This window comes from Spermophilus citellus (assembly GCF_964194105.1).
Source record: "Spermophilus citellus genome assembly, chromosome: 18".
In the NCBI taxonomy this organism is placed as follows: Eukaryota; Metazoa; Chordata; class Mammalia; order Rodentia; family Sciuridae; genus Spermophilus; species Spermophilus citellus.
In genome coordinates this window covers 22,668,656-22,684,571 of record NC_138200.1, presented here as the reverse complement: position 1 = coordinate 22,684,571, position 15,916 = coordinate 22,668,656, and the positions used below count along the sequence as shown (strand labels likewise).

At 48.1% G+C, this 15,916-nt stretch overlaps 1 protein-coding gene across 2 annotated transcripts; it reads left to right on the top strand.

Annotated features, from left to right (window-relative positions):
* The first annotated feature begins 6,196 nt into the window (after nucleotides 1-6,196).
* On the top strand, nucleotides 6,197-15,485 carry PLEKHF1 (pleckstrin homology and FYVE domain containing 1). Of its 2 annotated transcripts, none has more exons than XM_081274172.1 (2): nucleotides 6,197-6,351; nucleotides 13,904-15,485. In XM_081274172.1, exon 2 carries the CDS (start codon nucleotides 13,921-13,923, stop codon nucleotides 14,758-14,760), a length of 840 nt encoding a protein of 279 aa, XP_081130298.1. In that variant the 5' UTR covers nucleotides 6,197-6,351; nucleotides 13,904-13,920; the 3' UTR covers nucleotides 14,761-15,485. The 2 variants fall into 2 exon arrangements, with proteins under 2 accessions (XP_081130298.1, XP_081130297.1); XM_081274171.1 differs by lacking the exon at nucleotides 6,197-6,351 and adding an exon at nucleotides 7,000-7,155.
* Nucleotides 15,486-15,916: the final 431 nt, after the last annotated feature.

The window sequence follows — 15,916 nt, the reverse complement described above, 5'->3', positions numbered from 1 at the left end:
CTACCCAGATGTAATATTCTCAAATTTCAATCACTCAAAGTCATAATATGTATCAGATTAATATTGTAATTATGAACAATAGCATTATTTAAATATGTACAAATGCAAAAGGGGTGTGACAATGGGGGACAGAGAGACCATGATGAAATAGAGATGTATTAGTATCTGTTGATGCCTAACAAATTACCTTACAATTTAGTGACATGGAATAATAAGCATTTGTAATAGCACATGATTTCTGTGCATCAGAAACTTGGGAGAGGCATAGCTGGATGGCTCTACCACAGGGTATCTCATGAGGTCGTAGTTAAGATGTTGGCTTGGGTGGCAGTCACCAGGGCTTTCTGGGGCTGGATGATCTTCTAAGGCGGTCCACTCACTTAGCTGACAACTTGGCACTGGCTGTTGGCAAGAGACCTGAGTTTCTCCCATGTGGGCCTCTCTTTAGGGCTGCTGGTCCATTCTCATGACCAAGCCACAGGCTCCCCTCAGAGCCAGGAGAACAAGGCAGAAGCACAAAGTCTTTCATGACCTAGCCTTAAAAGTTTCACCCCGTCATTTTCATAACAGCCTATTGATTACCCGGATTAATCCTATTCTGTGTGATAAGCTAGGTCACAAAAATCACAGAGGTATACAGTGAAATGTGAATCTCCTACTCATAGCCCAGGTCACTCTTTTTCCGTTTCAGAGAAAGAACTATTACCCACTTCTTGAGAATTCTGCCAGCAATATTTTATTGGCAGAAACACACACACACACACACACACACACACACACACACACAATCACATACACTAATGTAGCTTATATTTTTATTCAATATCTTAGAAATTCTTTCACATCAGGAATAAAGACTCCTTTCTTTAGTTAACGATGGTAAACCATTTCCCCGTATAGATGTGCCATAATTTATTTAACCATCTCCCATTAATGGTTATTTGGGTTGTCTCTCTCCTGTAAGCAATGCTCTGTAATGAATGAATGTATATAGGTTTAAGAGTACATTCCTAGAAGTGTACTAGCTGGACAGAAGGGTCTGTGTATTTAGTTATTTATGGTGCTGGGGATCAAACCCAGGGCCTTGTGCATGCAAGGCAAGCAGCCTACCAGCTGAGCTATAGACCCAGCCTTGGGTCTGTGCATATAATGTAATATGTATTGCCATGTTGTCCTCCAAAGAAGAAATAGTTTATGCTCTCAACAGCAAGGGAACAGATTCATGAAATCTTTGGGTTAATATCCCAAATGCTAGGCATTCCCTAAGAAATTCAGCAAGGAACTTAAAATAAAATATCACTCATCCCTGTCCTTTGAAGCCTTTTGACAGCCAACCCAGCACCATTCCTTGACTAGAGAGCTTCCCCTGGCCCTCACGCCCACTGTGTGCGGAGCCTTTTTCTCTCCTGAACTTGCTTGTGCCTGGCCCCTACAATCCTTGTTCTTTCTTTAAAGATAGCAGGTTAGGAGTTCTTTGCCAGTCAGGTACCCCTGATTGTCTCTCCAATGCTGGCATGATTCTCTAAGATGTATTATCCAACCAGGACAGATCTCTTCTGAGAGGATCCCTGCCCTCTACTCAGAACAAGCTCTTTGTTAGTCACTTTTCCATGGATATAATCAAAGTACCTGACAAAAACAACTTAGTGGAGGAAAAACTTATTTTGAGCTCATGATTTCAGAGGTTCAGTCCATGCTTGGCCAACTCCATTGCTTCTGGACCCAAGATGAGACAGAACAGCATGGTGGACATCATAGCCAGGCATGCTCACCTGGTGGTAGCCAGGAAGCAGACAAACAGCACAGGAACCAGGGACAAAATATATAATCCCCAAGGCATATAAACCCCCAGTGATCCACTTCCTCTAGCCATGCCCACCTGCCTATAGTCACCACCTAGCAATCCATTCAAATCATTAATCCCATCAAATAAAATAATCACTGATTAGAATAGAATTTTCACAAAGTAATAATTTCACCTCCTGCATTAACATGGGAGCATTTGGGGGACACTTAACATCCAAACTGTAATAGTGCTGTTGATTCTTAAGGGTAAATATGTGTTCATGGGTTTTCCCCTATTCAACTGTGAATTTCCTACCCAAGGACAGAGATGACCTCATTCATCTATTATTTAGGCAGAGGCACCAAAGGCACAGTGACCTTTTGTTGAATGAATGAATAAGCCAGGTGGAATTTGGTCAAACCAGTGCTGTCAAAGATCCCTCTATTTGAGAAATTAGATGTGTCTAATACACTCTGAAGGTCATATTTTCCTGCAATGTTTATTTCATCCATCTGGGGCATTTTTCAAAAAGCATTCTTTTCTGTTTTCTTGTTCCCCCTTTGACCTGGTTAGAGTCTCAAGGGGGAAATTCACGATGGGAAATGGCCACAAACATGAAAAGGATGTGCAGACAGCTGCAATGATAAACACAGGGCAAGCACACAAAGAAAGGAATAAATGTTGACATTGCAAGAAGACGGGGTGAGTGGGGGAGGGGAAGTCTGCAGTTTCAAGGTCTTGGGAGAGGGTAGTTGCAATCTGGCTTTCAAATTAATACAGTGTACCCCTTTAGCAATTCCTTGCTCAAGATTTTCTTTTGAAATCCCAGTTTTCCCATCTGTTTTGCAGTTTTCTCAGGATTTCCTCCTTTAAAGCTCATCTTCTTAACCATCTCAACAGAAATTTTCCCAAATCCCACATTTTAATGGCTTTGAGACTCAGGGTCTCAATCTATGATTGATCAAGAAGGCAGCAGAGAGTAGTCTGGGAATCAAACATATTTAGAGTCAACTTCAAGATCTGCTTGTTATAAACAGTGGGACCTCTGTTAACTCCCCCACCCAACCAACTTTTTGTTTTGAAATTTTTCAAGCCAACTGAAAAGTTGCAAGGAATGAACAGCCAGAGATGAGGGTTTGGCAAGCATCAGTCTGAGGCCTGTTTTTTGTGTAACCCGTGAGTGGTTTTTGCATTTCTAAGTAGATGGAAAAAAATTTAAAAAAAAGGAAAAATGTTTCATAACACATGAACTTTATAGGAAATTCAAGTATCAGGGTCCCTCAATAAAAGTTACTCACTTGTTTATGCACTGCTTTTTCTCTGTAATAAGAATTGAGTAGTTGTCAGAGACCCTGGTTTTCTAAGCCCAAAATACTTTCTTGGCCCTTCGTAAAATACGTTTGCCAACGCCTGACCTAGACTTACTAATTGTTAATATTTTGTCCCATTCGTTTTTTTCTCTCTTGCTGAAATATTTGTCTTAGTTTTGAAACTTCACCCCCCAAATACTTTTGAATTTTTAATATTTATTTTTTAGTTCTCGGTGGACACAACATCTTTGTTGGTATGTGGTGCTGAGGATCGAACCCGGGCCGCACGCATGCCAGGCGAGCGCGCTACCGCTTGAGCCACATCCCCAGCCCAATACTTTGGTGTTTGTTTCTTAAACTGAAAGCTGGGTGAACAGGTTGAATGTGGGGAGAGACACAATGCTATAAAGTGTTCAGCACACAGTGCTTGGCACATAGACAGAACCTAATAAACAATGCAATAAAAATTCCTGGCATTTCTCACAGATGGGGTTGCCAAAACTCCCAAGCTGAGAATCCTGAGCCTCGTGAAGTGCTTTCGTGAAGCTTCAGTTGCCACAGCTTGGAGGCCAGCTTTTCCTCTGAAAGAGCTTCTTACCGGAGGAGTAAAAAAAAAAGCTCCAGGAAATCTCATTTTTTCCGTAGCTTGTGGCTTAGCTGACTCAACTTCTGCCTTTCCCTGAGTCACAAGTTTTTCCTCTTATTTGTAGGAGCAAGGCCCTCCACCCAGGTCTCCCCACCCATAGCCAGTCCCCATTGGGAAGAGGGTGGACAGCTGCAGGATCCGTTTATGCTGCCTCCAGGGGATTTCCCAGAACTCCACTCAGATCCACAGAATGTCAGTTGGAAAGGAGGATAGATAAGGAGACTGAGGCCCCAGTGGGCCCTGAACCACTAATGAGGGGTCTCCTGACTCCAGGACCAACAGGTATGCACCTTCCCTCTAGTTTTCCAGAATCATGAAAAGCTTGCCTTTTCTAGACACTCCCTCTGTGGCAGGCACAGTGTTAGATGCCACATACCATTATAAACAAGGTAGCCCTGTCTTCACAAGGGACCAACTCCCTCTATTCTCATGGCCACCTCCACCCCAGGCACCTTCACCTCTCCCTAAGGACACCCTTCCCTTGCAAGGGAGGTGGGGAATCTGAGCACCGAGGCAGCCCTCAAGCTTGGCCTTGAAGGCTAGCCTGAAGTCCCCTCCACACAAGCAGCGTGTATATTTGGGACAGCACATCCTCGTGTTTCAATGTCCCAGCTACCCTCCTGGTTATAACCCAGGCTGAAGGGTTTCAGACATTGTCTCTTCCTCCTCTGCATGGTGGACAGGTCCAGCTACATCACTAGGACTCATGAATTCAAATACTTATTCACAGGGAGTACATGAGTGGGTAGAGCAGGCTGAGGGGGAAACCACAGAGGTGGGTAGGACTGTTGTGGATGGGGGAACACAAACCCCATCTGGGGACAGCTTGCTATGGAGATGACAACCAGCATTTTTAAACCCTCTCATTTTAGAGAAGATGGAAATCCTAATTTTTATGTGAACTCTACCAATATGAAATGGCAATGAATTTTTAAATGTTTAAATATTTTGCAGGACAGAAAGAAAGGTTATTGGATTACGATCATCCTATGGTCTACCTACAACGCTATGGCTTCTTTTGGATGCTCAGTACAGGCTGTACTTGCTGATGAAGGTAATGGCAAGGATGGAGGGCAGGGGATAAATGAGGGAGCTCTCCAAGGCCACAGCTGGTGGCTTTCTCACTTGCTTATCACCTCCTTTCCTCCTCTTTCTCTTGACCTCCTCACTCTTCCTCCCCTCCCCACTTTCCCTTCTCTGGGCAGCACTGAGCCTCCCTCACAGCCTCACCCAGATCTCCAGGGAGAGCTGGGCACCTTGCTCCTGCCTGCTAGCTGCCCTCAAGGATGGAGGCCCAGCTGAGAAGAGAGTCTGGCCTCAGCACCAAGGTCCTGGAGCCAGATCAGCTCTTTCTCCAACTGTCACCTCTTGCTCTTCTTCCAGGTGCCCAGGCTCTGTCTTATTTGACAACACAAACTAGAGGGAAAGAACGGACATTGAGCCTTCCAACTAAGGGCTGAATCTCAGCCCTGGAGAGAGGAGTGAGCAAGGTGTCCCTGGGGCTCATAGCCAGGTAGGGAAGACAGTCCACAAACATGTAAACAAGTGACCCCAAAACATGACTTCAGGTTGGGGAAAACAACAACAACAACAAAATAAACAAACACAGACAACTACCTGAGGTAGTGGAGGGTAATGGGTGAAGCAAGGAACTGCGCTGGGAGCCAGGGAAGCTTCTCTGAGGAGGTGCCAGTTTGAAGTAAGACCTGATAGAGGCAGAGGAAGCGCAAAGGGCCTTGGAGGTGGGAGAACCCTGAGGCTCTGAGGAACTGGAAGAAGCCAGTAGGAGGGGTGAGTTGGGAGGAGGCCACCAGCTGGCTGAGATACGTGCCTCTTGAGGCCTTGCCATTTCATTTTGAGTGTCTGCAGAGGCCAGGAAGCGGGATAAACAAGGAGTGGCCTAACTTGCTAACGTTCAGCTGCGTGTGATGGGTACACGGAGACCACCATTCCTTCCTTCGGTGTTTGAAATTTCCCACTATAAAAAAAGTTGAATTTTTAAAAATGCTGCTGGTTTTTAATATTATGATCATCTCTCAGGGTTACTGGGGAAAGACGACTATATACAAGCTTCGAAGCGCAGAGGACGACCAGCGGCATCATGATATTGCCCAAACGAGCTTCTCACTCATTCGTGCCACCAGTGTCCCATCCCTCATTACCCAGCGATGAGGGCCCCTCTACATCCGGGCGGGGAGCCCTGGACTGAGTCTCCAGCAGGGTGCCAGCTGTCCGAGTGTGGAGTGAGGCGACACGAAGAAAGGGAAACTGGTGAAGTGGGGTGCAAACGGGGAAGCCGGCCCCCAGGACCCGCCTGCCGCAAGCGCTGACCGCAGACGAAGTTGCACACATTTCTCGGGGACTCGCGCACATTTCTCGGAGACTCGCGCTGGCTCCGCCCTCGTCTGTGCTCCGTGGCTCCGATAGGTCGAGCTGCCCGCGGGAGGGCGTGTCAAGGGAGTTGGAACGCCAAGGCGTGGGCAGCGCGGCAATTGGCCGGAGCTGGCCAGCCCAACCCAGCTGCAGAGAGGGGACTGGCGGGCCGGGCTGCTGGGCCATCTCGCTGCAGGGCGCGGGGCGTGGGGCGCGCGGAGCCCCGGGCCGAGGAGGTAAGCCTTCACCCAAACCCCGGCCCGGTTATGGCTTGCGGAGTAGGTGGGCTTTCCTCCAGTCGCCTTTACGCTGTTTGATTCCCGGGGCTTAGGCGGGCGGGGCACGGCGCGCATCCAGGGCTCCTCGGACTCTGGCCTGGAGCAGAGGCTCACTGTTGCTTGCAGGGCAGGGCTTGTGGCCTCTCCACAGTTGAGGGTGAGGGCAGGTAGGGTACGGGTGGGGCGGGAGCGGCGTTGCGGGAGGCATGAGAGTTGGGGCGTCCCAGCGCACCCTGGTACTGCAGGAAATCTCGGTCTGGTAATGTTTTGCGAAGTTTTGTCCTCATGCCGCCTTTGCGGCCGCACTTCTTGACCTCGATCTGAGGGTTCAGGAGACGTGGCTGGGACTGCTACAGGGGTGGACGTCGGGGTGGGATGGGAGGAGAGCAGAGTGACAGTGCTTTCCAGACGGTCCGGGTCCTCGCTGGCCTCATATTTAGGAGACAGCTGGCCCCTGACGGGTTTGAGTTTGTGACTCTTGGTGGGAATTGTCAAAGGAAGTTATTGAGGCAGACCCACAGAGGCAGAAATGGCCTGGGGAGTCTGCTTTCCTTTCTGTAGAACACGTGAAGGATAGGGGAGATGTGTCACCAGCCCTCTTTGCAGGTGGGAAAACTGAAATTTGGAGTCACCCTGAAACTTTTTCTCCACTGCCGGAGGGAAAGGCTTTTGGAATTTGAACAAAGCTGTTATCTCACCAGCCGGAGGGTGGAGGTCAAGATGGTGGAAGGATTAGTACTGGGGTCAGCCTCTGCTTGGCAGGTAATTCCCACTGACGTTTGTGTCAGCTGAGATGGCTGACTTCAGCCTGCATCCGGCCTATCCTACCAGGGCTGCCAAGACAGGGACAGGGCAGCACAGCAGAGCAAAGGGAACTCTGCAAACCGACCCGTCCCAAGGAAGGAAGGGGGTTTTGCCAGTGCGACCTGGAGGGTAGGACAACCCAACCAAGCTGATGAACCTTTTCAGGGTGTGTGTGTGTGTTGAGAATGGAAAAGTCAGGCATCTGGAGAGGAGCCCCAGTCTCTGGACTTCAGGATTTCTGATTCTGTCTTGATTGAAAGCACTCTTCAGCAGTTCAGGGCTGTTTTGGCCACTTTTTTTTTTTTTTTTTTTTTTGGTTGTTCACAACATTACAAAGCTCTTGACATATCATATTTCATACATTAGAATCAAGTGGGTTATGAACTCCCAATTTTTTGGCCACTTTTTAATTTGGGCTCCCTGGCCACTCAGAAGGACTTTGGGCAGTGATGGTAGTACCAGTGGGTGGTACTTCTCTGACTGGCCTTTTGTGAGGATTAAATAAGATAATACATGTAATGTGCTTAACTTGTGCTTGGCAAGCTGTGGGCACTGCGTAAACGGCACCTTCAGTTCATTTTCCTTATTACTAGTCTTTTCCTGGAGAACTTTCTAGAAAGCACAGGGCTGGACAAAGCTGAGGGGCAGCCCCTCTGGAAGGAGAGGAAACTTGGATCTTGGGCCTCCCCTCATGCCCTTGGAGAAAAATCAAATCCTCACCTTGATCTGTAGGCCTGCAGGATGACCCCTGCTGGCCCCTGCCAGCCCCTGCGACCTTACATTTCACCCTGGCCCCATTGCTTCTTCCACTGTGGCTCCCTTACTCTCCACCTTGAGCTGTTTCCTATAACTAGAAAACTCTTCTCAGATCTTTGACTTTGACTGGCTTCTTCCTTATATTCAGGTTGCAGTGAGGTAACTTCCTCACAGATCTTTCCTAATCCCCACCTGCCCCAGTCCCTCTGCAGAACCTTTTCTGCATAGCACTTAGCACTGGCTCTCAGAAAACACCTTGTGGAGTCACTTCTAGTCTGGCTTCCCCACCAGGAAGTACATTATTGAAGGGCCTGGTCTCTAACTCCCTGCTATAAGGGATGCCTAGTAGAGTGCATGGCACTTGTAAGATATCAGGAAACATCACAAAGTAATGTCAGGTGGGGTGGGCCTGACTGGGGCTGAGGTCCCTGGAGGGAAAGTGGGGCCCCAGTCAGGAAGCCCAGAGAAAGACCAAAAGGCTACTACTTTCCAAGGTTTCGGGCCCTCAGACATCTCTCAGTAATCTCAAAAACTATATCCCAAGTGGGCAATAGGAGAAGATGGGTTCCATCAGGACAGAACCCAGTGTGGTTTATCGGGTAGATCCTTGGAGTAGGTATGTTATGCATTTTATAGTATATGGTGGTATAAATTAGAGAGAAGCAAACCTTTTCCATAAAGGTCCAGACAGTAAATATTTTTAGGTTTTGCAAGCCATGCAGTGTGTTGCACATGGCTGTGTTCTAAAACAACTGTATTTGGAAAAGCTGCCAGAGGGACAGATTTGGTATGGATTTTCAGTTCCCCAGTTTAGATTTCTCATCACTCTTCAACTATCATGCACAGAGCGCTAGCCACACAGAATCCACAGCCATCCTGTGACTCTCAGGATGTGGCTCCCAAGCCTAGCACTCACTGTGAGCACCTTCAGCCCTTGTTAAAGTGGTGGGATCACAGAGCCCAGAGCCCCCACCCTTCTGAACCTCCAGGGACGATGTGGGTCTGCTCATTGCCCTGTCTACCAGACTCCCTGACCCTGCAGCAGTGTCAGTCCCTCTGTCAGTGGCCTGGGTGCCAAGCTGGGGTTGGCACAAGTATTTTCCAAGGCCCAGATGCTGCCAGAAGGGTCTGTTTTCATTGTCTTCCTGAGGCCGACTTGTCCTAAGTGAATGGGACAGGACTCAGCTCTCTCCTCCTCTATCCTGAGAGTGGTTTACTTCTCTGGCAACAACAATATAAAAGAGGATTTCCCATCCGACTCAGGGCTGCCTATTTACCAAGAAAAGCCTTCAGGCCACATCTAACCAGTGCATGAAGCTACGGTTGCATTAGGAGTGTGGGCAAATGTTGGGGAGCCACCAGGGAAGACATAGTCTGCCTGGTCCCCTGCCCAGCCTCGGACCCTCTGTAGGCTCAGAGAGGAGAGGGGCATGAGACCCCTCTGGCTGCTGTGTTCAGTGTGTGGGGACAGGACAACTTGGGCCCAGGCCCCTTTCATCCAGCACCAGATAATCCTGCCCTTCATGGCCCACATTTTGCTGCCAGCAGCTAGACACCTCCGCCCACAGCTCTGCCCTCCCCGAGTACTGCTCTTCTCTTCCTCTGTGGTCTGTGTCTGTGGGAGGTGGACCTGGGCAAGCCAGCCTCTGGAGTGCACCAATCCCCACAGGGCTGCGTAAGAGCCTCCTGTCCTCCAAGCTCAGAGCCACTCTGACTCCACGCTGAATGTACTAGGCTTTGTTCTAGAGCTGTGGCAGGGTTCTGCTGGCACCAGACTTCTTGACACACCAGGGTACTGGGGGGAAATGTGGTCTTCCTTCTTCAGGGCTCCTGGCATCTCCCACAGATGCCTAGGTCCCCATGCTGTGCCATCTCCTTGCCAGACTCAGCCTAGTGTCCCGTTGAGAGGCCTGCCTGGCTCCACTCACTGTCTCCAGCCTGTAGAGCCCATCTGGATCAATCCAGATGTTGTCCTATCATTTTATTCTTTTGAAGGACTTTAAAATTAAAATGAAAAAAAAAAAAAAGAAATGTTTTTACTTTCTGGAATTGATGGGTATTGGATTTCATCACATTTGTTGCTGCCTTTTTCTAACAAAATAAATAAAACACAGATAAAGGTGAAATCCTATGTGAGGACACCCCCACCCCATTCCTGGTCACATCTAGATCCCCTTCCCCAAGGTCACTTTCTCCTGGCCTTGGTTGTATTTTACCATCTTAATCATTTTTAAATGTGTGGTTCTGTACTGTTAAATATCTCCACTGTTGTGAAAAAAATGAACTTTTTCATCTTTTAAAATTGAAACTCTGGCCCATTAGAAACTCCCACAATGCCCATGACCCCTGGCAACCGTTTTCTATCAATCTGACCACTTTAGATACTTCATCTAAGTGGAATCCTGCAATATTTGCTATCTTATCACTATCTTATTTCACTTCATATCTTCCAGATTCACTCATGCAGTAGCATGCATTAGAATTCCCTTCCTTTTTAAAGCCAAATAATATTCCATTATATGTATGGACCACGTTATGTTTACCCATTCATCTGCTGAGGGCACTTGGGTTGCTTCCACTTCTTGGTTATTGTGAATGATGGTGTTGAGTATGGGAGTGAGATATTTCTTCAAGTCTCTGCTCTCAGTCCTTTTGGATAGAAACCCAGAAGTAGGATTCCTGGATCAGATGGTAATTCTATTTTTAATTTCTAGAGGAACCTCCATATTGTTTTCCATAGACGCCACACCAGTCTGCATTCCCACCACAGTGCACAGGGTTTCCAATTTCTCCACATCCTCACCACCACTTGTTATTATTTTTTTTTAAATAGTAGCCATCCTAATGAGGCTCCCTACCATCTGTTTTTATTCTCATGCATTTTTTAAAAACTTTTTAGATGTTAAAAAAACATTCGGCATTTGGTTTTTTGGGATTGGTTAAATAGTGGGATAGGAAAAGGGAGCATGGGAGGAACAGATGAACTCTAGATAGGGCAGAGGGGTTGGAGGGGTAGGGAGGGGGCATGGGGTTATTAATGATGGTGGAATGTGATGATCATTATTATCCAAAGTACAGGTATAAAGACACGAATTGGTGTGGATATACTTTGTATGCAACCAGAGATATGAAAAATTGTGCTCTATATGTGTAATAAGAATTGTAATGCATTCCTCTGTCATATATAAGTAAAAAAATAAATTAAAAATTATTTTAAAAAGTAACTTATGCATGTCTGGCAAAAAAACAGTCAAACAACTTTTTAGATGTTATGCAGCTTCTGCACACCTGGCATCCCATGACATATACTGTTCTGAAGGTTCCTTTTTTTCACTCTTTATGTGTTGCCATTATCTCATTTTGATCTGCGTATTCATTGTTTGGATAGACCTTGCTCATAAGGGCCTTCAGTTGTCTCTGCCACACAACTTTTTGAGTCTCCCTCCTCTGCTCTATTCTGACTCATTTATGTAGAGAAATTATCCAAACATCCCAGGGCTCCCAGCCCACAGCCTGATGGAACTTGGAGGTGGCACTCTGGAATGTTAAGAGATATGGTTCTTGTTTTGCAAAATTGTCCATCAGCCAGGGATCTGGTGCTCAGTCGTGGCAGGATGGCTCAGAGTGTCACTGATAATCCTCTAGGTTTGCAAACTAAAAATAGCAGTTCTTATATAAGGTGGTGTGGGCAGCACTTTTCAGGGCATCTTGTGACCTGAAGAGGCAAGTAAAATATGACTCAAGGGACCCAGCATTTCTTCTTGCACAATGCCTCCAGCCCCCATATTGAGGCCCTGCTCTGGATTCCCACAGGTGGTCTGACTTATAGAATTGCAGCTTGGTGACTCAGAAATAGTGTGTTGTGATCAGCAAGGCCAAGGACATGCATATGAGGTCAGCTCTCATCTGCTTCCCCTGCAGTTGAATCACATGTGGTGGTCTTCAGGAGCTTTAGAAAGGTTCAGTCATTTGCCACTCACTTATGGAGTACTTACTGTGTGCAAGGACACACTTTCAAGAACTGGTGACACAGCAGTAAACAATAAAAGTCTTCTTATGGAGCTAAAAATTAAGTGGGGGACACAGAAAATACATAAGAAAATAATGAATAGACAAGAAAAGACCAGGTCCTGGTGTGGAGACAAAATAATAATAGTAATGATAATGATAATGGCATCAGTGAACTTTTTCTGTAAAAGGCCAGATGGTAAATATTTTAGGCTTTGTAACCATATGGTCTCTATCACCTCTACTCAACTCAGTCATTGCAGCATTAGAGCTGCCATAGACCATGGTGGATAAATGAGCATGGCTGTGTTCCAATAAAACTTTATTTATAAAAACAGGCTGTGAACCAAATTTAACCCTCAGACCACAGTCTTCCATTCCCTGTCCTTGGCTGGAGGAGAGGCTATCTGAAGTGGGGTTCAGGGAGAACCTTTCTGAAAGGGGGATAGGAACTAAGAGCTGGTCACAGGAAGAAGCTGATATGGTACGGTCTGTTCCAGACAATAGCACCTTGCTGTCAACACAGTGGTAGCATTGTGTGCTGACTTGGCTGGATTTGCAAGATGAAGATGATGAGGCTCACTCGTGGGTTGAATGTTCATGGTACAAAGGAGATTAAAGACTGAGTTCTAGATTTGGATTTTGAAACACTGGTGAATGGTGGTTCCAACTATGAAGAAGAGCTGAGAGCAACAGGCTTTGGGGAAAACTGAGCTGAATATGAGGAACTTATTAGATGGACAGGAGGAAATCCATGTTTATAGCTCAGTCAAAAGGCCAGGACCAAAGGCTTGGCCTAGAGAGTGACAGCATTCAGCTGGTCTTCAAAGCTATAAGTCTGGTGGGCTCAGAGGGAAGGTGTGTGAATAGAGCTGTGATGAGCTCCCAGGCCACCAACACTTACTGTTTGGTGCATATGCACAGGGGCTCGGGTGGTCTTCACACCCCATGGTAGAAGGCTGGGTGTGGTGCCAGATATATGCCCCCCCACTTACTAGCAATCTGTTTCCCTCCTATAAAGGTAAAGGTAACCTACCTTCTAGGGTTTGTATAAGAACTGAGATAAAGTCATGCTTGGCACGGAGGGAGCACTCAGCACCTGATACCTGTGATAATGGTGGTAACCACTGAACACCCTGAATCAATGAGGCAGTTGCAGGTCTGTGATTGGTTGGGATCCCAAACACCATGTGCCTGGGATGCATTGTTCCAGTATGTGTATCTGCATCCTTCCAGCTGAGAGGCAGCCCCAGATGCCCTGGGAACAGCTGACAGGAGTTGGGTTCACTCTCCCAGGTTCTTAGTCTTTTGTCCCTGGGTGGACCCTATTGAAGCATGTTCACCCTATCTTCTAAGATCCCCCAGTAGACACTGATCCTCCATTGCCCACAGCAATAGCCTGCTTAGTAGCCCATTCATTGCTGCCTTCCATCCCTGACTGGCCTTTATCGTCATCTTATTGGGGAATTCCCCTTCACCTCTGGATAATTTCTTTTCTTTCTTTCCCCCCTCCCTCTTTTTTTGGTACCAGGAATTGAATCCAGGAGTGCTTAACCACTGAGCTACATCCTCAGCCCTCTTTTTACTTTTTATTTTAAGGTAGGGTCTTGCTAAGTTGCTTAGAAACTTGCTAAGTTGCTGAGACTGGCTTTGAACTTGTAATCCTCCTGCCTCAGCCTCTACTCCTCAGCTGGGATTACAGGCATGAGCCATCATATGCAGCTACCTCTGCATAATTTCTTATACTCCTCATATCAGGGCTGGCTTCTGGGGTGGTGAGTTTCTATGGTTGGGTGGCTAGACAGGCGGGCTTGCTGGGGCCCAGTAGGACAATAAGTTGTCTGGTTTGATGAGTTGAGGGTGAGCAGTGTGGTTCTGATCCTCAGTACCCAAATACAGCTATGCCTGGGCATGCTGATGCCTCCTTGTCTGTCTCCTACAGCTGAGCCACTGGAGAAGATGGTGGACCACTTGGCCAACACAGAGATCAACAGCCAGCGGATCGCAGCAGTGGAGAGCTGCTTTGGGGCATCAGGGCAGCCACTGGCCCTGCCAGGCCGGGTGCTGCTAGGTGAGGGCGTGCTGACCAAGGAGTGCCGCAAGAAGGCCAAACCACGCATCTTCTTCCTCTTCAATGACATCCTGGTGTATGGCAGCATCGTGCTCAACAAGCGCAAGTACCGCAGCCAGCATATTATTCCACTGGAGGAGGTGACGTTGGAGCCACTGCCAGAGACCCTGCAGGCCAAGAACCGCTGGATGATCAAGACAGCCAAGAAGTCCTTTGTGGTGTCAGCTGCCTCCACTACAGAGCGCCAGGAGTGGATCAGTCACATTGAGGAGTGTGTGCGGCGGCAGCTGCTGGCCACAGGCCGCCAGCCCACCACAGAGCATGCAGCACCCTGGATCCCTGACAAGGCCACAGACATCTGCATGCGCTGCACACAGACACGCTTCTCGGCCCTAACCCGGCGCCACCACTGCCGCAAGTGTGGCTTCGTGGTCTGTGCTGAGTGCTCCCGAGAGCGCTTCCTGCTACCACGCCTCTCACCTAAGCCGCTGCGGGTCTGCAGCCTCTGCTACCGAGAGCTGGCTGCCCAGAAGCGGAAGGAAGAAGAGGCAGAACAGGACAGGGGCTCCCCAGGACAGCTGGCCCACCTGGGTGGGGCTTTCTGTGGAGCATCCAGTGGAGATGACGATGACTCCGATGAGGACAGGGAGGGCAGTAGGGATGGTGACTGGCCCAGCCACGTGGAGTTCTACACTTCAGGTATCTCCTGGTCAGCCTTCCACAGCTGACCCTGGCCTGCAGAACTTTTGCATCCAAGCCAGCTCCATTGCTCAGACCCCTAAGAGGTCAGTTCCTGAGCTGCCTGGCACCCTGGGACCTTGCCCCATGGTGGGCAGAGGTAGGGATGGCTCTTTCCCTCAGGATTCCCAGTGCCTTTTTGCTGGACATTGGCATTCCTTTAGGCCCATTCAGTTCTACTTTCCATTTAACAAGCCCCAGAACACTTAGACCTCTTAGGAATAAATGCCATTTTCAACTCTACGTGCTACAGCTGCAGCTCCGGACAATCCCTTGAATTATATCACCTGGAGTGCCCCAGACATTTAGGGACCAAAGAGGGGTAAAGAACACAAAGGGAAAACAGGATGATAGTGAGAGTCCACTGCACCAAGGCCTGAGCTGCAGAACTTCACCCTAACAACCCTGGACAAGCCTACCCCATGGAAGAGCATGAATCTAAGGGATGCCTTCAGGAATCCAAGGCCTGCCCACCAGCATGCTGGTGCCCACCTGGCCCTGCCAGTCCAGGTGTGGGTACTCACCTAAGCCAGGCAAGAGAACTGCTGCCTAGGGTAGCCTGATAAGGACTCTGCCTGCCTTCCTTCCTTCCAGTTCTTTATATCCTGTCCCCATCTCTCCCTGCAGCCAATGAAATTAGTGTTTTCTGTTAGGATTCTTCAATTGCAATGACCCTACCAAGACTGACTTACTAATAAAAAGGTTTACTAACTTACGTGATTGCAAAGGCCTTTTTTCAGACATGGCTCAATTGGGGGCTAAAACAGTGCTGGGGGGGGGGTGGCAAAAATCAACAACTGTCTACCTCGCTGGGCACCCTGGGAGTGCTTGCAGCCCCCTAGAGACAGACATTCACACCACACCTTGGCCGGGTGAATTCCCCAAGGACACAGACCCATCTGGGTGCTGTGACCGTGGGCCGGTGCCCATAACTCTGTAAACTTTGGTGTAGATTATCTCAATGGGTGGACTAAAGGAAACAAGGAGCCATTTGTCTGGCTCTACCTCTCTCCCATGCACTCTCCTCTCTGACCACTGGAGGTGGTGCCATCTAATGAGGAAACTGAGCCCCGAGTGCAGCTGCTAGCCTTGCTCAGAGTGAAGTGAGCCTGAAACTTGAATGCCATCCTCCTGATATCTGATCCA

Coding starts and splice junctions, on each gene's coding strand:
- PLEKHF1 (XM_081274172.1), top strand. CDS start 13,921: ATGGTGGACCACTTGGCCAACACAGAGATCAACAGCCAGCGGATCGCA.